This window comes from Balaenoptera acutorostrata, chromosome 5 (assembly GCF_949987535.1).
Source record: "Balaenoptera acutorostrata chromosome 5, mBalAcu1.1, whole genome shotgun sequence".
NCBI lineage: Eukaryota > Metazoa > Chordata > Mammalia > Artiodactyla > Balaenopteridae > Balaenoptera > Balaenoptera acutorostrata.
The window spans coordinates 70,634,116-70,656,700 of NC_080068.1; the positions used below are offsets into that span (position 1 = coordinate 70,634,116).

At 39.5% G+C, this 22,585-nt stretch overlaps 1 protein-coding gene across 1 annotated transcript; it reads left to right on the plus strand.

The window, feature by feature from the left end:
• Positions 1-808: 808 nt before the first annotated feature.
• On the plus strand, positions 809-22,498 carry SGCB (sarcoglycan beta). Its single transcript, XM_057546747.1, has 6 exons — positions 809-967; positions 7,682-7,891; positions 14,437-14,622; positions 15,280-15,471; positions 15,803-15,934; positions 19,289-22,498. The coding sequence occupies exons 1-6, from the start codon at positions 902-904 to the stop codon at positions 19,490-19,492; spliced, it is 990 nt and encodes a 329-aa protein (XP_057402730.1). The 5' UTR covers positions 809-901; the 3' UTR covers positions 19,493-22,498.
• Positions 22,499-22,585: the final 87 nt, after the last annotated feature.

The window sequence follows — 22,585 nt, forward strand, 5'->3', positions numbered from 1 at the left end:
CTTGGTCAGCAGGTAGGTCTCTTTGGTGCTTCCTGCTGAGTTAGGCAGGCCTAGGGCCCAAAGGTGCTTAGGAGAACTGGTTTCGGCTACCTGAGGAACAGTTCTTGGAACGGTTTTTGCACCTTGATTGCCACTGCTCTTTTTTTTTTTTTTTTAAATAAGAGGATTATTGGATTATATTGACTCGACTGGGAACAAGGAATGTGTACTCGAGTTACTTGTGTATCTGAGTGGCTTCCTGGTGTGCAGCAAATATCTGTTAAATCGGGTTCCCCAGGAGATATATCGACACTATCTCCAACCCACCTCCAATACTACAGAAAAAAGCATCAGACTTCACAGGCCCTCCAGAGCTAAGAAGCATCCCTGAAGTGATTGTATGTCCTCTTAAGGGGTCTCGGGAAGTGATTGTATGTCCTCTTAAGGGGTCTCGGTTCTCAAGATTTTCGATACCTAATCGGGAACTTGTTAACTTTGGCCACATTATCACCACCTTCCTCGTCCACGCGTACTCTCCTCTCTCCAGGGAGATCCCGGCCCGTGCAGCAAGGAGGACTCGGGGTGGCACCTGCCCCTCGTGATGGGGAATGGAGGGGAAAGGGAGAGGCGTCTTCTGTATTTTGAGGGCGCCCTTTTGGAGGAATCCAGAGGCAGCCCGAGGTCGCGTGGAATCCCGGTGCGTGGGAAGACGCGCCCGGAGGCCACCGCCTGGGCGCCGGGCCCTCGCCGCAGCCTCGGGCTCGGAACCTCCCTGCCGGGGCGGGGCAAGGTTGGAGGAGGGGAGAGGCGGTGAGGGGCTGGGTCCCCTCCCGCCCCTCCAGGGCGCAGGCGCAGGCGAGCGGGGTGCGGCCGCGGCGGGGAGGACGGTGGTAGTGGCGGCGGCGGCGGCCAGCGCTGGAACATGGCGGCATCGGCGGCGGCGGCGGCGGCGGCGGCCGCTGCTTCGGCGGTGGCGGCAGCCGAGCAGGTCTGTGAGCCCCGCCGCGGCCGGGCGCTGGAGGGCCAGCGGCGGCCGGGGTGCTGCCGGCGGGGCCCGCCTAGGGCCGGCCGGCATGACTCCGCGGGGTGGGGCGGGGTGGGGCGGGGCGGGAGGAGCTGTCCGCAGTCCGCGATGCTGGCAAAGGCCGGGCGGGACCCCAGGCAGGGGCCCCGGGGCGGAGAAGGGGGGAGCCAGACCCGGCCCTCGGCCTGGCCTGGCTGTCCGTCGGCGGGGTGAGGAGGGGTCGCTGTCCTGAGGGCCCGGGAGGCGGCCGTGGCAGCCGGGAGCCTGGGCCAGGACGTGCCGGGGACATGCCCTGCTCGGTGGCCAGCGAAGATGCAGGCAAAAATAACCCCAGCCAGCGATCCAAGAGCCTCCCCTGACACCAGCCAAGAAACACTCAGCTGTTGCCTGGGTGTCAGCTTGCAGCCCCTTCTTGTTTGCCATCCCCATATGCTGACATCCACGTTTCTCCTCCCGCTTTGGCTTTTGGAGACAGTCACCAATATAAAACTGTCTCCTATCCAGTTGGTTTAAAATCATTTTTTTAAATGCTTTATCAAGTATTTCCTGATCTGCATTGTAAACGGGTAACTTAGAATAATAGTTTAACAGGCTGTTTTCTTACAAAAAGCAAGCTATGCATAGGCACACATGCACATTTACATACACACACACATACATACATACCTGTAGTTACTAGGGTGATTTGTTATAATAAAAATAATTTTGATAGTCACTTTTTCCCCTTAACTGTTATTTCCTTTTAAAAAGAAACTGTGGTGTATGATAGTTTCTTTGGGAAAGTCTCATTCTTCAACACTGCTGAAAAAATACACAAGTCAAGTAGCCAACATTCTGTTTCCAGAACTGGAAAGATTTTCTTAGGCAATTAACAGCTTTTAGAGACATAGTAGATAGATATCACTGGACCAGTCATTCTGAGGGACATAAAAAATAAAAGACATGACATCTGCCTTCAAAGCTTAAAGTCAAACTGTCAGATAAATGCAGAAAAATCAGCTAAAGATGGTAGGCAAGCTACAGGTCCTAACAATAAAAATAAAATCTAAAGGAATGAGTGAAATTGAAAGGAGACAAAGCTTCTTGCAGTTGTTGAGGTTAAAATTGTCCCTTGGCTTTCCTGATTTCCCATCAGTGCCCGTTTTAGATGGTTCTTTTTTCATCTGCATCACCTGTTGATGCTCTTGAAGTTCCACCGAACTTCTGTTCTTGCTTTACACCTGCACTGGGCAATCTGATCCATTCCTCAATCTCTACTTCTCTACTACTTGGAGTTTATGTCTCCAGCCTGAACTTAACTGAATTTTCCACAGGCACCCCAAGCTCAAAAATGTTGGATTGGATCATATTCACCATTAAAAGGGTTACAGCCATCCATTCACTTGGTTCACCTCGCCACAAATTTGGGAGCAGGGCGGGTTCAAGGGAACTCAGAAGGGACCCGCACTTGGTTTAATGCTCTGCTGTCCCAAGCTTGATATTTGAGCAAAGGACCTCACATTTTCTTTTTGCTCTGGACCCCACAAATTATGTAGCAGGTCCTACTTGGGAGTCATCATAGATGCCTCTAAGTCACACTCACATCCAGTCAATCACCAGGTCCTTTAGGTTCTACCTCTTAAGGCTTCTCCCCAATCTTCTCTTCATCTGCAGCGCCAAAGCTCAGTCAAGCCTTCATTTGGACTGTTAGAGAAACCTGCTGTTGAAATCTCCATCTCTAAACTCTTCTGTTCCAGTTCATCTCTTTTTGGTTTGATTTTGCTCTAATGCAGATCTGATTATATCACTGACCTATTTGAAATCTTCAGTAGTTCCCCATTGCCTTCAGGATAAACTTCATCATTCTTGATGTGATACTTAATGTCCACTCATTTTCTAGCCCCTAACCACATCTCACCTCAATTTTTGTCCCATTCCTATACTCATCCTCTTCACCATCCACATAAAGCTACCAAAATTAGTTTACAGAGATGACTTATACTCAAAGTTCCCATGCTGTTCCCTCTGCCTGGAATGCCTTTCTCTGTACTTTGCTTGGCTAACTCCTGTTTGTCCTTCAAGATTCAACTGAAGCCCCCAACTTTTCTTAAAAACCTTCAACTGATGCCCCTGCTCGCCAAGTCGAGTGGCATTCCTCTTCTGCACTCTTTCAGTATTGTGTGCATTGCTGTACGACAGCACTTGCCATGTTGAACTGCAATTGCTAGTGACCCTGTCTATCTACTCTGCTGGCCTATAAGTAAGTTTGTTGAGGGTAGCTGCTCTGCCTTGCTCATCTTGGTAGTCTGGAGCATCTGACATATAGTAACTCCTCAGTAAATGGTAAGTATATCAAATGAAATACAATACTGTACATGAATTGGCAGAGAAAATTAAAGAATGCATCTCAGGAGGGTAAGTTTTGCCCTGTCTCTCTATAATGTAGACCTATATTCAAACTCTGGCTAAGATTTTTAAATTGCCCACCTGTCAGCACTGTCATAAACCCATACTGTGTCTGTGAAAATTAGAAGCAAGCACACTTCCCCTAAGGTATTTTACTGCTTTCGGCTGTCAAAATGCATATTCAACTCTAAAATGTTTGAGTGTCAATGCACCCTCATAGCTGTTGTACCTCATGCAGATATACAACCTACACAACTGTATTCAGCAACTTGTTTTGTGTTAAATCTGTTGAGTAGATTGAATTATCTTCTACAGAGCCTTTCTTACCGCTTTGTGGAATTAAAAAATTTTTGTCTGCCACATTACTCACAATGATTATTCCTGTCTTTTTCCATTTTCCATAAGCCCTCAACCAGCCTGCTACCCCTGCCACCACAATAAGATTCCAGCTGCCCTCTCCACTCTTTCTTGGCAGATGACCTTGCCTTTTACATCCCCAGGGAAAAGAAGAATTTTTTTTCTCTTCTTGGTGTGAACCATTTCAATGAGGTGGGAACCCACCCTTTAAGATTGTTTTCTCCTGTACTATCACTTTTCTTTCCTATCTCCTGAAAGATCTTATTTCCCTCATTATTCTGCCCTACTTTGAGATCTTTGACCTTTGCCCTTCTTGGCATCTTTCCCTCTGCCATCAGACATACAAGTCTTCCTGCAAATTGTTGTGAGGAGAGGATGGAGAGATACTAAGAACAACAAGAACGAGCACAATTTTCCTCCAACAGTACATAATCCTATAGTTAGTGTTCTGTCTTAACACTTTTGTCTTTCTGGACTTGAAAATAAATGCATACATGCTGGCATCCTTTCAGGACTATTCCTGCTTACCAATTTGCTACTCAGAGTTCGTATTTGAAAGTCACAGAGGCACTTCTTGACAAATTCAGCGACACTGCACCTCCGTAGTTTTCTTGTATTTCTCATTTTCCACTGTTTCTGCACATTTAAAGTTTTCCAAGGGTACATCCTGGGCTCTTTATTCTCTTCCTCTATACTGTTTTTTACAGCAAACTGATGTAGTCTCATAGATTTAATTTACCTTGAAGGTGAAGACTCTCAAATCTGTATTTCTAGTCCTGACCGACCTAATTCCGCATCCCATCCTTCCCATTGCCTTTAAAGCAGGCGCTTATTTCTCAATCAGTTCAAATGCAACATGTGTAAAATCTTCTCCCTGCTTCATTCCCCATATTTAAGTAGTCACCATTCAGTAAACATGAGGGGCTTTTTTTTTAACCTGGTACAAATTTACTTAACTCTTCTCTTGAAGTATATTTTAAATCTATCCTTTTTCATCCCACCTTAGTTTAGGCCCTCAATACTTCAGGCCTCCATTACTACAACATCCCAACAGCCTACTTGCTGGTTTTCCTCTTTCCTGTGTCTCCTACAAATGCCCACACATTTAGCATCCTGAAACGTATGTCATTCATCTTCAGAGACTTCCAGTGACTCCCAAATAAGCAGACATAAAGACTAGAGTTTGTACCCAGATGTCCAAAAAGTTTCACAACCTATCCTCCATTTCCAACTTGATTCTGCCTTCATTGCCAGATTTGACCCACCTACTCCTTCTGGTTTCCCTGACAACTCCAAGCCCTCCTGTCTCTTCTCCCATGAACTCCACAGCATGTATTGTCTAAACTATTGATTTTGGCATCTGAATATACAGAGCATTTTATTGCATTGCCAACTGTTTTGTGTACCCAAATCACATTTGTAATATCTGGAGGATAAGGATCTTGTCCTATATTTCTTTTGTATTCCTATTTATAATATTAGTGTTTAAGCATAAAGTGCTTAATAAATGCCTATTCAACAAATTAATTTTCTCAGAGCTCTGAAAAATATGAAAATTGGGCAGTATTCCATTCTACTCCTTCCTTTTTTTTTTTTTTAATTAATTAATTTATTTATTTATTTTTGGCTGTGTTGGGTCTTTGTTTCTGTGCGAGGGCTTTCTCTAGTTGCGGCAAGCGGGGGCCACTCTTCATTGCGGTGCGCAGGCCTCTCACTATCGCGGCCTCTCTTGGTGCGGAGCACAGGCTCCAGACGCACAGGCTCAGTAGTTGTGGCACACGGGCTAAGTTGCTCCACGGCATGTGGGATCTTCCCAGACCAGGGCTCGAACCTGTGTCCCCTGCATTGGCAGGCAGATTCTCAACCACTGCGCCACCAGGGAAGCCCCTACTCCTTCCTTTTGTGTTCATGATATACCAGATTATTACCTAAAATGTCTTTCAACCATAGTCGAAAGTCAGAGGTTCTCAAACTCTTTGGTCTCAGGTTCTCTTTACACTCTTTTTTTTTAAGATTTTTTCTTTTTTTTTAGATGTGGACCATTTTTAAAGTCTTTATTGAATTTGTTACAATATTGCTTCTGTTTTATGTTTTGGTTTTTTGGCGTGAGGCATGTGGGATCTTAGCTTCCCGACCAGAAATCAAATCCGCACCCCCTGCGTTGGAAGGCAAAGTCCTGACCACTGGACCATCAGGGAAGTCCCCCTCTTGATACTCTTAAAAATGACTGAGAATCCCAAAGAGCTTTTGTTTATGTGGGTTATATCTGTTGATACTTACCATATTAGAAATTAAAACTGAGAAATTTTGTAAACACAGGAATATACAAACACACATTCCATTAGCTGTTAGAGCAATGATGTCATCACATATGGTCATGTAGCCTCTGGAAGCTTCACTGTACAGTTGACCCTGGAATGATCCCCACACAGTCAAAAGTTCACGTATAACTTTTGACTCCCCCAAAACCTAAACTAATAGAATGCTGTTGACCGGAAGCCTTACTGGTTACATAAACAGTCAATTAACATGTATTTTGTATGTTATATTTGTTATATACCATATTCTTACAATAAAGTAAGCTAGAGGAAAGACAATGTTATTAAGAAAATCATAAGGAAGGAGAAGATACATTTACAGTACTGTACTGTCTTTATCGATACCATAAATTTATGTCATCTGTTTACAAGATGAATCATCTGTCAGCACCTACATCAATATTGTCTTATATGGTACAAAACACTATAGATGTTATACATATTACTAACACTGGACATCAAAAATTAAAAGATAATGTGGAAAAGAAATTCATATTTATTTACGTGCATAACGATTCATGCATTGATAACGAAGAAGCAGCAGTATGGTTGCTTTACAGTAGCCTCGTGTAATCAGTACACTTCCTTCACAGTAGCCTAACCTATACACTAATGAAAGGATCGTAATAAAATTTTTTATGGCATAGAGTATCACAGTCATATTCATAATATCTTTTTTAAAAAACCAGTTACATGGGATGATAGGCTGATACACAATTTCTCCAGTTATGAGAGAGAGAGAGAGAGACTGTACAGTAATGTAATTCTTTGAAAACAGAGTTATAAAACAGTAAGAAAACTAGCATTATTTTATATTAAATATCACTACACTTATGTATCTACATATATTTTATGGATTCATGACACACCTTTTTCTTAATTTTTTTGATATTTCTAGGCTACACAGTTTATCTGCAAGTTTTTTCAAATTGTTACAAATCTCCAAATTTTTTTCCACTATATTTACTGAAAAAAATCCACATATAGGTGGACCCATGCAGTTCAAATCCGTGTTGTTCAAGTGTCATCTGCATATTCATGGGAGAAGAAGAGTAAAAAAAGAAAATAACATCTTAGTGTTATTTTGAAAATAATTTGCACCCTCCAGACACTTGAAAGAGTTCAGGGGACCCCTCCAGGGCTTCCCAGCCCGTATTTTGAAAACTGCTAGTCTAGGATAATGTTAACTTTAGCCAATTGGAGTGATAAATAAAGTGTATTAGCCTTTCCAAATTATTTTCATATAAATGAAAAACTATATACAATTAAACAAATCTTTATAAATCATTCATTAAAAGAAGATTACCCACTGTAGAATGTGTATGTTAACTCTTCCCCCAAATGAGCTAGCTGTTCAGTTTACTGACAGTAGGACTATTCAAAGCAGACAGTGGAAATATGTTATCAGATGGTCACACTGAAGGTTCTTCTCTCTGACCCTTCTCAGCACAGTCATGTCCTTACTTGGAGCCTGCAACTCAACGTGACTTGAGGTTTATTGGTGGAAAATACATCACTAACCAATTCAGCTTTCTTTAGTTATGAATTTGCACCTAACAAATAAATGCATCAAAAAGAGAGGGTATAGCTGCTCCATTGTGTTGTATTTCGTTTTTAGCCAAGTTCCAATGGTCCTGTAAAGAAGTCCATGCGTGAGAAGGCCGTTGAAAGAAGGAACATCAATAAAGAGCACAACAGTAACTTTAAAGCCGGGTATATTCCAATTGATGAAGATCGCCTGCATAAAACGGGGCTGAGAGGGAGAAAGGGCAGCTTAGCCATCTGTGTGATTATCCTCCTGTTTATTCTGGCTGTCATCAATTTAATTGTGAGTATTTAGTACAGAATATTCTTTTCTTAATTACCATGGGGAATTTTTCTTCTGTTTTTTAGTCAAATCATGGACTCTCTTCCTATCATTTCTTTCAGGACCCTCTTTCTGCTTTTCTGTACAAGCATACCTTGTTTTATTGCACTTAGCTTTATTGCACTTTGCAGATACTGCGTTTTTCACAAATTGAAGGTTTGTGGCAACCCTGCATCAAGCACATCTGTCGGTGCCATTTTCCCAACCGCATTTGCTCACTTCAGTCTCCATGTCACAGTTTGGTAATTCTCACAATATTTCAAGCTTTTTCAATATTAGTATATTTGTTATGGTGAGCTGTGATCAGTGATCTTTAATGTTACTATTGTAATTTTGGGGGGTTGCCACTAACCACATCCATGTAAGATGGTGAATTTAATTGATAAATGTTGTGTACGTTCTGACTGCTCCATTCACTGGCCGTTCCCCGTTTCTCTCCCTCTTCTCGGACCTCCCTATTCCCTGAGATAACCCTACAATGGCCTCTAAGTGTTCAAGTGAAAGGAGGAGTTGCAGGTGTCCCTCACTTTAAATCAAAAGTTAGAAATGATGAAGCTTAGTGAGGAAGGCAACGTGAAAAGCTGAGATCAGCTGAAAGCTAGGCCTCTTACGCCAAATACTTAGCCAAGTTGTGAATGCAAAGGAAAGGTTCTTGAAGGAAATTAGAAGTCCTACTCTAGGGAACATATGAATGATAAGAAAGCAAAACAGTCTTATTGCTGATATGGAGAAAGGTTTACTGGTCTGGGTAGAAGATCAAACCAACGACAATATTCCCTCAAGTCAAAGACAAATCCAGAGCAAGGCCCTAACTCTCTTCAATTCTCTGAAGGCTGAGAGAGGTGAGGAAGCTGCAGAAGAAGTTCGAAGCTAACAGAGGTTGGTTCATGAGGTTTAAAGAAAGAAGCTGTCTCCATAACATAAAAGTACAAGGCGAAGCAGCAAGTGCTGATGTAGAAGCTGCAGCAACTTATCCAGAAGATCTTGCTAAGATAAGTAATGAAGGTGGCTACACTAAACAACAAATTTTCCATGCAAACAAAAGAGCCTTCTATTAGAAGAAGATGCCATCTTGGACTTTCACAGCTAGAGACGAGAAGTCGGCGCCTGGCTTCAAAGCTTCAAAGTACAGGGTGACTCTCCGTTAGGGGCTAAGGCAGGCAGTGACTTCAAGTTGAATCCAGTGCTCATTTGCCATTTGGAAAATCCTAGGGCCCTTAAGAATTATGCTAAATCTACTTCTGCCTGGGCTCTGTAAACGGAACAACAAAATCTGGATAACTGCACACCTGTTTACAACATAGTTTACTGAATATTTTAAGCCCACTGTTAAGATCTACTGCTCAGAAAAAAAAAGATTTCTTTCAAAATATTACACCTCATGGACAATGCATTGGCCACCCAAGAGCTCTGATGGAGATGTACAGTGAGATTAGTGTTGTTTTCATGCTTGCTAACACAACATCCATTCTGCAGCCCACGGATCAAGCAATAATTTTGACTTTCAGGTCTTATTATTTAAGAAATACATTTTTTAAGGCTATAGCTGCCATAGATAATGATTCCTCTGATGGATCTAGGTGAAGTAAGTTGAAAAGCCTCTGGAAAGGATTCATCATTCTAGATGCCATTAAGAACATTAGCAGTTCATGAGAAGAGGTCAAAATATCAAAGTTAACAGCAGTTGGGAAGAAGTTGATTCCAGCCCTATGGATGACTTTGAGGGGTTTAAGCCTTCAGTGGAGCAAGTAACTGCAGATGTGATAGAAATAGCAAGATAATTAGAATTAGAAGTGGAGCCTGAAGATGTGACTGAATTGCTACCATCTCATGATAAAACTTTAAAGGATAAGGAGTTGCTTCTTATGGATGAGCAAAGAAAGTGTTTTCTTGAGATGGAATCTACTCCTGGTGGAGATGCTGTGAAGATTATTGAAATGACAATAAAGGATTTAGACTATTCCATAAACTTAGTTGATAAGGCAGTGGCAGGGGCTGCCTGAGCTGCTTCCAAGCCTTAAGAATGTTTGCATCTCCGTGCAGCCCTGCTGTACCTAAGTTTACCAGGAGATTTGGGTCGGAGTGGGGTTGACGGGCTTCATCGTTTATAAAATCAGGAGTGCTGATAAAAGAAGTAAAGCCTTGAAAGCTTCCAGTCCTACTCCTGCTCGTGGTCATCGTTAACCAGCTTTACTTGGATGGGACGTTGGTCTGGCCGTATTGTGGGAATGTGGGACATCATGCACACTTGTAGCAGTGCCGCTGTCCTCGAGCATGAATAGACATACCTGTGAGATACCCCCAACAGAAAGAAAGAAATTAAATAAAGCAGTGGCAGGATTTGAGAGGATTGACTCCAATTTTGAGAGAAGTTCTACTGTGGCTGAAACGCTACCAAACAGCATCACATGCTACAGAGAAATCGTTCATGGAAGGAAGAGTCAGTGCAGCCGACTTCATTGTGGTCTTACTTGAAGAAATGGCCCCAGCCACCCCAGCCTTCAGTGACCACCACCCTGGTTAGTCAGCAGCCGTCAGCGTCAAGGGAAGACCCTCCGCCAGCAAAGAGATTACAACTTGCTAAACGCTCAGGTGATGGTTAGCATTTTTTAGCAAAAAAGTATTTTCTAATTAAGGTATGCACATTGGTTTTTTTGGGTTTTGGTTTTTTGGTTTTTTCAGCCGCATCGCGTGGCTTATACAGGACCTTAGTTCCCGAACCAGGGATCGGACCCCAGGACCCCGGCAGTGAGAGCGCCAAGTCCTAACCACTGGACTGCCAGGGAATTCCCTATACATAGTTTTTTTAGACATAATCCTGTTGCACACGTAATAGACTACAGTATAGTGTAGCCATAAGTTTTATATGCACTTGGAAACCAAAAAAGTTTGTGTGGACTTGCTTTATTGCAACATTCGCTTTATTGCTGTTATGTGGAACCAAACCCACAATTTCTCTGAAGTATGCCTGTATATGTTTTATCTCTTATTGAATTTTAATGAATATTTTCTATATGAAAACCTAGTATGTTAATATTGCCATGCACTAATTTTATTTAGAAAAAAATGTTCATGGACTCTTTCCTTTAAAAGACTTAACTTTTAGGGCTTCCCCCAATGCAGGGGACACGGGTTCAAGCCCTGGTCCGGGAAGATCCCACATGCCGCGGAGCAATGAAGCCCGTGCGCCACAACTACTGAACCTGTGCTCTAGAGCCCATGCTCCACAACAAGAGAAGCCACCGCAATGAGAAACCCGCACACTGCAACAAAGAGTAGCCCCCACTCGCCAGCAACAAAGACCCAACGCAACCAAAAATAATTAATTAATTAATTTTTAAAAATAAAAGACAACTTTTAAAAGGTTAGAGTCAACTCAATGGAAGAGACCTTTGTCAAGATGATTTTACTGCCTTCATCTCTCCTAAAAATATACTCCTTCCTGTTTTCATTCAACTTTTCCAAAATTTGCTCTTGCCTCCTCAGCTAGATTTTAAAATTGTAAACCTTGGATGGCAGTAAAGGGTTATATTTTGTAGTCCTAAATCTCTGTTATAAAAGAATGAAAGGATCTGAGGTAGACTGGTTTACACTAAGGTGTGAGGAGCTGGTGTGTTGCCTTTTCCAAAGATATTTGCTTTCTTGAAGAAGACTTTTAATCCAAGGTTGTAACTACCTGGGCGTTAAATCTGAACCCCTCTGGCATGTGTGTGGATAGATATTTTCAGAGAGTGATTATTGGTATCCCTGAGACCAATCATGAACATGGATGCAGCAGTTCTAACATAATTTCACTTACTACTGTATTTTTTTACTTCTAATACTCTCAAACCAGTCCATTGTATTTTATGTACATCCAAAACATTTGTGTCTAATTCTTCACTTAAATCAAAAAGAGCTGATACTGTAAATAGCTTTACTAGGAGCACATGTTCTGAATTTATTTTATTTTAGAAATTTATTTTTTTGGAAAGTTATGGTTAAGATGGCAAAAAAAAAAAAAAAGACATTTTCATCCCCTTCTGCTTTAAAAGCTCATCCTAAGATGACAATGTCAAGAACCAGAAATATCTTGGAAGAAATTGGGAGGCAACCGAAATCCTAAACCGTAATATATGAAGACAAAAAGGAGGAGTGGCAAATACCTTACCAGAGAAGAGAAACTGCATGTTGGGAGAGAGGGTTGCAGGGGGCATTGGTGGAAGTGCCTTGCAGAATCCTGAAAAGCCTCGGGAACTGGGAGTACAAGTGCCTTGAAAAGCAGGAGGAGTGAAGGGGGAACTGAAAACAGAGAGCTTGTTTGAAAAGTCCATGGAAGGAGGCATGCGATCCCCAGCCTCCCTTCTCCTTCCAGGCAGCAGTTAGGCAGCCAGCCCTCCTAACCCCACACTGAACCAGAGGGGATGCTTTCTGCCTGAGGATATTGCCAAGAGGAGAGTAGGGATGGGTTTCCACACTGAAGGCAGGAAAGCCTGTATCCTGAGCACTGAGGCTCCCTTATCCTCATCCTCCACCTCCAGCTCCCTGTACCAGGCTTACATCCCCCAGCAAGAGATAAAATAGCCTGCTCTGGAGAAACTGAAGAACATAGAGAAAAGACCTGAAGATACACTTGGCAGGTCCCTGTGAAAAAGCCACCTAACCTCCCTACTGTGAAGCCTGTCAGTCACAAGTGCCACCCCACCCAGAGAACTTTCCCTGAGCTTTTTATAACCGCTCTGTTAACTATGAACACAGAGCCACCAGGGGTCAGTAGATTTTTATGGAAAGCTCCCAGAATTGAGAAATGATTGAGATCAAAAGCACCCAAACCATGGGGAAAGTGGGAATTCAGGGAAGTGGAGAGAAGGCAACAAATGACAGGAAACTTAAAAAAATTAAAACACACAATCAATAGCTTCAGAGAAGTCAGAGGATATTGCATCCATTAAACAAGGATACCATGCCATTAAACAGAAGCAGTTAAAGAATATGGAAGAACTCATAGAAATACACATACATGGATGGATGGATGGATAGATATAGACAGATAGATAGACAGACATTGGAAGATAAAAGAAAATCTTCCACAAAATTCAACTAAATTAAAGAATCAATCCAGGAACATTCTGTTAATAGGAGTTTTAGAAAGAGAGAAGAAAAAACACAATGGGAAGAAAGTTATCAAATAAATAAAGAAAGATCCCTAGGACAGGTTGAAAACTACCATTCTGGATCCAGCATATGCATTAAAAAAAGACTCACACCAAGGCTATTACTGTGAAATTTAAGAAGACCAGGAATAAAGAGATGATTCTAAAATCTTCCAGAGAATTAAAAAGACAGGTTTTGTATGAAGAACACAAAATCAGAGTGGCATCGGACCTGTCAAAAGCAGTGCTGGAAACTAGAAGGCAAGAAAGCAAGGACCTTCAAAATTCAGAGAGAAAATAATTTCAAATCTAGAAATGCATACCAAGCTAAACTATCAGTCAAATGTGAGGAATTATAGAGACATTGTTTTAGCCACGCACACTCTCAAAAAATATTTACTTCATGTACATTCTTTCTAAGGAAGCCACGGGACAATGTGCTCTACCAAAAGAAGGTACAAAACCGAGAATGTTGAAGACAACATACCGGAATACCGGAAACTGGGTACCCTGCATGGGAGAAAGACGAAAGGAAGTTCCAGCATGAAAGTGAAGGGAAAGCTCATGATTACAACCATACAACAGACCCAGAGGGCAGGAGCTCAGACTGGAGCAAGAAGATGAGGATTCATTCCAGAAAGATTTCCTGGGAGAGGAAAATATAACTAAATACATTTTCTGGGAGGTTTGGACTTTTAGAACATTTTATTAAGAGACATTTTATGGAAATGTTGGAGAGTTTGAAAAAACTTAGTCTGATTTTCAAAGAAACTAAGCAAATGAAAGAAGGACAAATATAAAACTCTGAAAGACACAAAGTACAAGAAGGGAACTGCCATCATAGTACAGTATTTGGCTTAGCAGTGAACAATATTTATATTGTTGTAATACTGAAAATACTGAACATGGATTTAACCAAAACTTGAGATTGGAGTTGGAGGAGAAGAAATAGAAATGAGCTAAAATTCTCATCTGCTAAAATAGAAAATTGATAGATACAACCTAAAATTGATCAGTGAAGAAATAACATATACTTATATTTAGAAATATGGAGATAAATTCTAGACGAAATAGCTAAGATTGTTGAAAAGTGGTTGTTCCTGGACGAGATATAGGGGAGGTAGAAGAAATAAACTGCTCTTTTTTTTTTTATTATAGATCCTTTAGCACTTTTTGACTTTTAGTTATTGGTATGTAATACCTTGATAAAAATAAAATTGGTTTTGTTTGTAAGTGGAAACCCAATTGATGTGTTCATCTCATTGATGAAACACTTTAAGAAGTTTAATCCTTTGGCAGCTATCTTTCTTATTTGTTTACTGATTATGTTAAATGTATGCTACCTATTAACAGTGGGCTTGATTTCTTTTTTAGGTAACGCTTGTTATCTGGGCTGTGATTCGCATTGGACCAAATGGCTGTGACAGCATGGAGTTTCATGAAAGTGGTCTGCTTCGATTTAAGCAAGTATCTGACATGGGAGTTATACATCCTCTTTATAAGAGCACAGTAGGAGGAAGGCGAAATGAAAATTTAGTCATCACTGGCAACAACCAGCCTGTAAGTAACCACATTAATTGAGGAACATTAGAGAAAAATTCTTCGTAAAAACCTAGAGTTGATTACTGGAAATGGATACTTTCCTTTAGAGAAAATTCATAATATATTTAATAATATTGTTGGTCTTCTCATCTATTAATGTTAGATACTTTCTTAATATTCTAGATTTTGTCCCATGGTAGCATTTTCTGTGATAGATATAATTACTGTAAGAATATGTAGTTTACTCTTTTCTCCTCCATATGAGGAAACCATTTAAAAAAGCACCTTCCCAGGTTAGAATACCCTCTACTCTCTGGGAGTCTGGAAGAGAATATGCCAGTCTAGTCAGTGGCAGCCCCTGTCAAGTGGCTACTATAACGTAGGTTTTCAACTGACCAGAACCTCAAGGAGGTATCCTTACTGCCCCTGCCCGTCTTAGCTCTGGGCCCCTGTGCTCTGCGATCATCTGTGTCTGCCAAGCATTACAGCAAATAAGCATGTTAAGGCCTCGTTTTAAAGGACTATTCTCCCAAGTGGGTGGAGGGAGTCAGAGAGAGGCAGTTAAAATTATTAGGAGTTAAGCCTGCTATTGTAGAGTTTTCTTATAATGTTCTTGATGAATTTTGGATGCAGTCTTGTTCAAAAACATATTCATGATAAAGTGTTTTTCTGAAGATTGTTTTTCAGCAAGGGACAACAAAGCTCAGTGTAGAAAAGAACAAAACTTCTATTATAAGTGACATTGGTGTGCAGTTTTTCGACCCAAGGACTCAAAATATCTTATTCAGCACAGACTATGAAACTCATGAGTTTCGTTTGCCAAGTGGAGTGAAGAGTTTGAATGTTCAAAAAGCATCTACTGAAAGGGTATGATTTATTTTCCTTGCTTTATTAATGGAAGAGAATTATTATCTAAAGTTACAAAGTGTGTGAGGTGGCGGGGGCAGAGGCAGCTTTACTGATAAAATGCTATGAAAGAAGTGACTCCAGAGCAGCGGAAAGGATTAGTTCTAGATTTGTCATCAACTAGTTTATGTGACCGTTATCAAATCATCTCTCTTTATCTCTACATGTGTAAAATGTGAATTAAAACACTTGCCTTTCATATGTTGTCATTGAAACGCCTCCTCTATCTCTAATAATAATCCTCACTTTAATGTAGAAACTCTTCATCACTACTTTTTTTTTTAATCTTCAGATTACCAGCAATGCTACTAGTGATTTAAATATAAAAGTTGATGGGCGTGCTATTGTGCGTGGAAATGAAGGAGTATTCATTATGGGCAAAACCATTGAATTTCACATGGGTGGTAATATGGAGTTAAAGGCTGTGAGTATTTTTTGATTTTAAGAGAATTATTAGATTCTTGGGTACATAAGTCCTTATGTGGAAAAAGAGTTATGAAAAATGATAATGTAGTTGTATTTTTTGGACATGGAAAGATGTTCAAAATGGATTATGAAGTGAAAGAAAGTTATAAAACAATCTGTGAAATATCTCATTTTTATTTTTCAGATTATGTGTATGTTTATAGCAACCTAGAAGGGTATGCCAAAATGTCAACAATGGTTAGTTATGGGTAGCAGGGTAACAGATGATTTTCATTTTATTTCTGCTTGCCTGTTATTTTCTAAATTTTATTTTTTTTTTGCATAATGATGCCTGTGTTATTTTAAAAGGCAAACAAACAAGCAAGCAAAAAGCTTCCAAAAGAGAATTCTCAGTATGCACGCCCTGAAGTTGACAGGGTTTTTTTCAGTTAAAGATTTTTCACATCTCTTCATGGGTTTTGTGTCTAGTGATGTGAAAATCAATTAGCAAATATATTAAATGTATTTTTATTTATACATCTATTATTAATTGTAAAGGAAAAAGATTTTGCCTTTATTATACCTGTTGAAAAGTAAAATTTTCTTTGTGCCTCACAGATTATATCTGAACTTTAATAAGTAACATTTTTCATATAAGGGAGCGATAAGTTCGAAAACATTTTACCTGCTCACAATTCTGGTCAAAGTATATTTATTCAAAATGTCTTTGGGCACCTGCTCTATGCTACCTAATTAAAGCTAATTAAATTTGTTTTACTAAGCATTAAATGACAAAAGTTAAACCTAAGGACTTATAAAATAGTTCTTTCCTTTTAAAAAATTTAATCATAGTTCTTGAAGGAAAAAAGTTTAAAAAATTAAGTTCTTTCACTTTCATAAATATCTTTTCCCCATGAAGAATATGTTCCAATCTCTAAATAATAAATATGAACATAAAACGTGATTCTTGCCAGAAACTCAATAGTAATGCTGAGTATTGTTTACATACATTGTAGAAAGAAGCCATTCCTCTGAGAGAATAATAGTGTTGAAGAATGGTCACAGTGGGGCTGTTGTTCTCTGCGTCAGAAACTCAAAAGCAGCAAGAGATGGGATTGATTTGTTTATAGCCATTAGCAAGTCACCTAAATCTTTTATTTTTTTCTACCTGAAAATTCTACCTGTTGTTAATATGACATACTTTGAAATACATATACACACATATCAGTTTCTCCACAGTTAAAAAAAATAAGCCAGTATTGAAAAGATAATTAGCTTTATAATTCAGTTAATATCAGAGGTTAGTTTTTAAGTGTATGGCTAGTCATTAGAAAGAATTTTATCAATCAAACTGCTTTTTAAAAAAAACTGCTAAGACAAATATTATATCACTTACATGTGGACTCTAAGAAACAGTACAAATGAATCTATATACAAAATAGAAACAGACATTAAAAACAAATTTATGGTTACCAAAGGGGAAAGGAAGGCAGGGAGGGATAAATTAGGAGAATGGGATTAACAGATACAAACTACTATATATAAAACAGATACAAGCTACTATATATAAAACAGATAAGCCACAAGAATTTAATAACCTATAATGGAAAATAACCTGAAAAAATATATATATGGCTGAATCACCTTGATGTACACCTGAAACTAACACAGTATTGTAAATTAACTATACTTCAATTTAAAAAAAAAAAAAACTACTTTAGCAATTTAAAGAAAGTAAAATTACATAACCACAAGATGGCAGCATTGGAACAAAATTTGAAAATTCCATATACTATCACTACATAGTCAATTAGCCATTTCCATTACTTCATAATCAACTTTTGTTGCTTTACATACCCTCTATAAGCTGATGACTCTCAACTTTGGAACTCCTTCTTTCTCCTCTGAACTAAGTAAAATTCACATATCCAGCTGCCTTCTTACCTCTCCACTTCAATATCTAATAGGCATCTCAAAGTCAACAAGTCTAAAGTCTTCATATCCTCCTTCCTTCCCCAAACATGCATTTCCTTCAGTGTTCCCATCTTGTTAAATGGTACGCATTAGTTCATCAGCAAAGCCTTTGGGCTCTACCTTCAGAAGATGTAGAGTCTGGCTGATTCTCACCACCACCACCATGGTGTAAACCAGCATCGTTTCCTGCCTGCACTGCTAGAATAGCCTCCTAAGTGGTCTCCCTGCTTCGTCTTTCACCCCTGTATTCAGTTCTCTGTACAGCAGCCAGAGAGATCCTTTTTAAAAGATCGTCACTTCTCTATTCAGAACCTTCCAAATGGCTTCCCATCTGATTCAGAATAAAATCCAAAGTCCATTCCCTGGCCTTATGTGTCTGGCCCCTAGTTATTTCTTTGACTCATCTCCTACCTACCAGTCAACTCCCTCTCTCAGTCCTTCAACCACTCTGGCCTCCCCTCTGTTCCTAGAACACAAGGCACGGCCTCACCTTGGGGCCTTTGCATATGTGCTTTCCTCTGCCCAGTTACCTACTTCCCCTACTCCCTCATGTCATCCAGTTTCCATCAGACTGTGACCTTATCAGAGAGGCCTTCCCTGACCATCCTCTGGCCACTCTCTCTCTACTTATCCTGACTTGCTTTTCTCAGATGATGTCCTGTTTGTTTTACCTCTTCAGGTGTTGTCTGCCCCTCCCCAGTAAATGGGGACTTGGACTTTGCCTGTCTGTTGACTGCTGCATCCCCAGCACCTAGAATAGTATCTGACACATAGGAGACCTTTAATAATTATTTGTTGAATGAATGAAAAGAAGAAAAGGGAAGAAGGGAGAGAGAGGGTTAGGAGTTCCGAAAAAGAGAGGGTCTGCAATACTAGAATGTTCCTGGGATAGTGGGCTGGAAGAAGAGAACCTCCAGGCGGTTTTCTTTGAGTGCCTGGGCTTCAAAATTGTATGGTTTGAATTCACTTCATTTATGGTGTTACAAAAAAACATTGGAAATTAAAATTACTTTCCTCTAGGAGAAAAACAGTCTTTTTCTTCTTATCGTCAGAAATTTATCAATCAGTAGCTTGGTTAAAACTCTCTTAGGAAGTAATAAATGAAAATGATCTGAGACCTTATCAGTATTAGTCTTATTGTGCACTTAGGAATTTTGATATAATTTTTAACTAATTAAGAAATAAATTGTGTTAACAAGTGTACTGATATACATTGTGAACAATTACTAAGAGGTCACTAGGTGAATTTTGATTGGTTTTGGTTTTCTGTTGTTGTTTGGGTCATGACTTTTTCTTGCTGCCCTCTATTCTTGCTAAGATTTCAGGGAGTTTTGTTTATTAATTTTGTTCTCTCCCTACTTGTGGATGCAAGCAAGCCATATGAGTTTTCTCCTGATAGGAAAACAGCATCATCCTGAATGGAACTGTGATGGTCAGCACAACTCGCCTCCCTAGTTCCTCCAGCGGAGACCAGTTTGGGGGCGGTGACTGGGTACGCTACAAGCTCTGTATGTGCGCTGACGGAACCCTCTTCAAAGTACAGGTGACGGGCCAGAACATGGGCTGCCAGACCTCAGACAACCCCTGTGGAGACACTCATTAGAAGAACCCGAGAGGGCGTCAGTAGGTTCATATCGTGACTTGACTTTTTTTTTTTTTTCAGAGTAGGCATGCAAATCATGTTTTTACAGAGTTTGTGATAACTCGTAATTATTTTATCTGCAGAGCACTACTGTATCTATTATATAGTCTCCATGTTTAAAATAGTCTCAGAGACCCTAAATTCTAATACATTTCATTAAGTTGCACTGATCTGCAATTTACAGTTCTCTAAAACAATTAAGAGAAGTGATTACAATCAATATTAATCTTTAAAGAAGTGTTTTTAAAATGCCACTGTTCCTTGTCTAAAGGCCAAAGGGCTGAAGCAACTGTTCAGACTCACTATAAGTAAGCTTTTGGTAACTAATGGGGATAGACCCACTTAAGATGTTTAAAGGTACACCATCAGTAAATGTTACATGCTCTGTCTTTTGGCTTCTAAGAGGAAAGACAGATTTTTAGTGCATTGACTTTCAGCCATATTCTCACATGCAAGTGAGGTCATTAAAGAACTTCGCATATGGGAGTTAGTAAGAAACTATGGTTCCTTAGTTTTGCACTAGGAAGAAAATACTCTGATAGAATGTATACTCATTAAATATTGATAAATATTGTGCTCACAATGTGGTAGAAGTTAAAGCACCATCTCAGCTTTAACTGTTAAATGATGATAACTGTCATGTATTGAGTACCTTACAGTGCTAGGCATTGTCCTAGGCATTGCACATGGAATGTCTCTAATTCTCACCACAACTCTATAAGCAGGTGTTGTTCTCCCAGTTTACCCATTAGGAAACTGAGGTTCAGAGAAGTTAAGAAACTTGCCTAATGTTACAGAGGAAATAGCAGAGTTGGGATTGGAATTCGAATGTGATTCAAACCTAGATGGACCTGTTTCTAAATACCGCATTCTTTTCACTATCTGCGCTGGAGTTTTAATTATTTAAAACTTTGCAAAGATGAACAAGGACTAATTCAGACTTACCTAGGCAGATAAGAATCAAACAAAACAGGTATGCTTACTCTAATTAAAAGAAAATAAATCAACCTCAGTCAAAAAACTGACCAATCACTGTCAGATTTTAAATTTTCTTAAGCCAATTCCAAAATATACTATAGAGAGATCAAATTGGCCTAGTTGTGGGTTACCCCTGTTTCCCAACTGGGGTACCTGAATGGGTAAAAGGGTTGCCAAGATATGTATACCCTCAGCCCTCGGGGCAGCACAGTGGGAAATGGGGAGGCCATGCCCCAGACGAGTCCTGCTGACCCAGAATGGCTGGTGGATTTACCCCAGCAAGCCAGACAAATATTACCCTTTTTAATATGTACCATACCTTGTAAAAAGTCAGGAAGCACTGGACTAAAGGGTACTAATGCAGGAAATAATATAAGTAATTTTTACGTAAGTATGAGATTGATCTCTGCTCCTAACATCACCACCCGTTATAATGTATTACAACCCTCAAGCCAGTTGATTTTTAAGGTGTTTTATATTTGACTTGAAAGGAACTCTCTGGTATTATTAAGATACACATAACATCAGGAAGAGAGACCTCAAAGTAGTGTGCTGTAAAATAGGCAGAAGAGATAAATCATGGGCCCTATTCTGCATTCAAGTAAAATATTCTGTCCTTGCCAGTTTGAACTATATAGATAAGAAAATCAATACAAAAACAAAATTTGCATTCAATATTGTCACAGTTCTCTCTGATAGAAAAACCAAATACTTTAGAGATTATGAATAGTCATTAAAGTATACTAAAGTAGAGATTGACTTACTACCTACTACTGAGTGAAGTTTTTTTTTTAAGTGAAGAAAAAAAGAGAGTGAAATTTATGACCTCTGGGTGTTATTTGTTGTCGTGATATTCAGAACCCATATGAATATATTCAGTATCATTTAATATCTGAATAATGTTCAGAAAAAATCCATTGGAATATTCGTTCAGATGCTCAGTGTATTTGTAAATTTTACATTCATTACTTGTCTGCTCTATTTAGATTTGTTTTGAAAGTTTGTTTAGGTAAATATTTTTACAAAAACCACAGAACACTATGTTACAAAGTATTATTTATTGAATGTAATTCACGAAATAATCTATTTTTACTTCTCTTTGAGAAATACTTGTTTTTGATACATCTCCATTAAGTGCTTTGGACATGAGAGAATATTTTGATGTTTTCACAGAACTGATTGTTAAGGTAACAGGTATAGTAATTTAGGACACTTTACAGGTAGCTTTTGCTTTTTCATTGAAATGTAGACCTGGGAAATTCCCTGGGAAGCAGAACAAGAACAAACTGTCCATTTTACCTGTGACCTGTTTAGCATAACAGTAAAGCCTCAGCTACTCATTCTCACCATCAGATGCTATTTTTCTATAAACTGAATTGTTAATTTTGCCTCTTCTGCTGTCATTCCTCCCCTCCATCAAGCACTGATATGACAAGCAACAGACTTGGGGGAGGTAGAGGACAAAGACAGGATCCCAGGAGATGGGGCAGACACATGCTTGTTTAAATAACTACAGTCCTTTAGAGGTGGATTTTAATGACATGGGGGACAAATGAAATGAAAGCAAGGTATTTTAGGGGCTCTCTAATGGGCAGGTAGGAAGAATGCAAAACTATACACAGTAGGGACTGTATGTGTGCTCTGTAATATTTTAAAATATACTTATTTGTATTCTTTTTGCATTGAAAAAACAAATTGTGTGTGATAGTTTTGAATGAAAAGTGGAAGTTCTACCTAGTTTTTGAGTGAGTTTTTTTAAAGATCATGAGAATGTTACGGTGCTAAACTTGACAAAAAAGAAAAAGAGAACATTGAAATGCTGATAATTTTAGTAATCTTTTTTAAAGCATTGAGGGGGGCAAAGATTACAAGTTATGCCATACAAAAATAAACCTATAAATGTGTCGAGTTACCAATTTGACTTTCAGTTGATTCAGTTTGTAATAACTATTAATGACCTCTGTTTACAATAAAGATTCTGTAAAATTGTTTGCTGTTAATGTTTTAATTGTTAAAATATTAGCAGGTTTCTACTTACTCGTATAAACGTGCTGAATGTAAATACAGCTTGAGAAT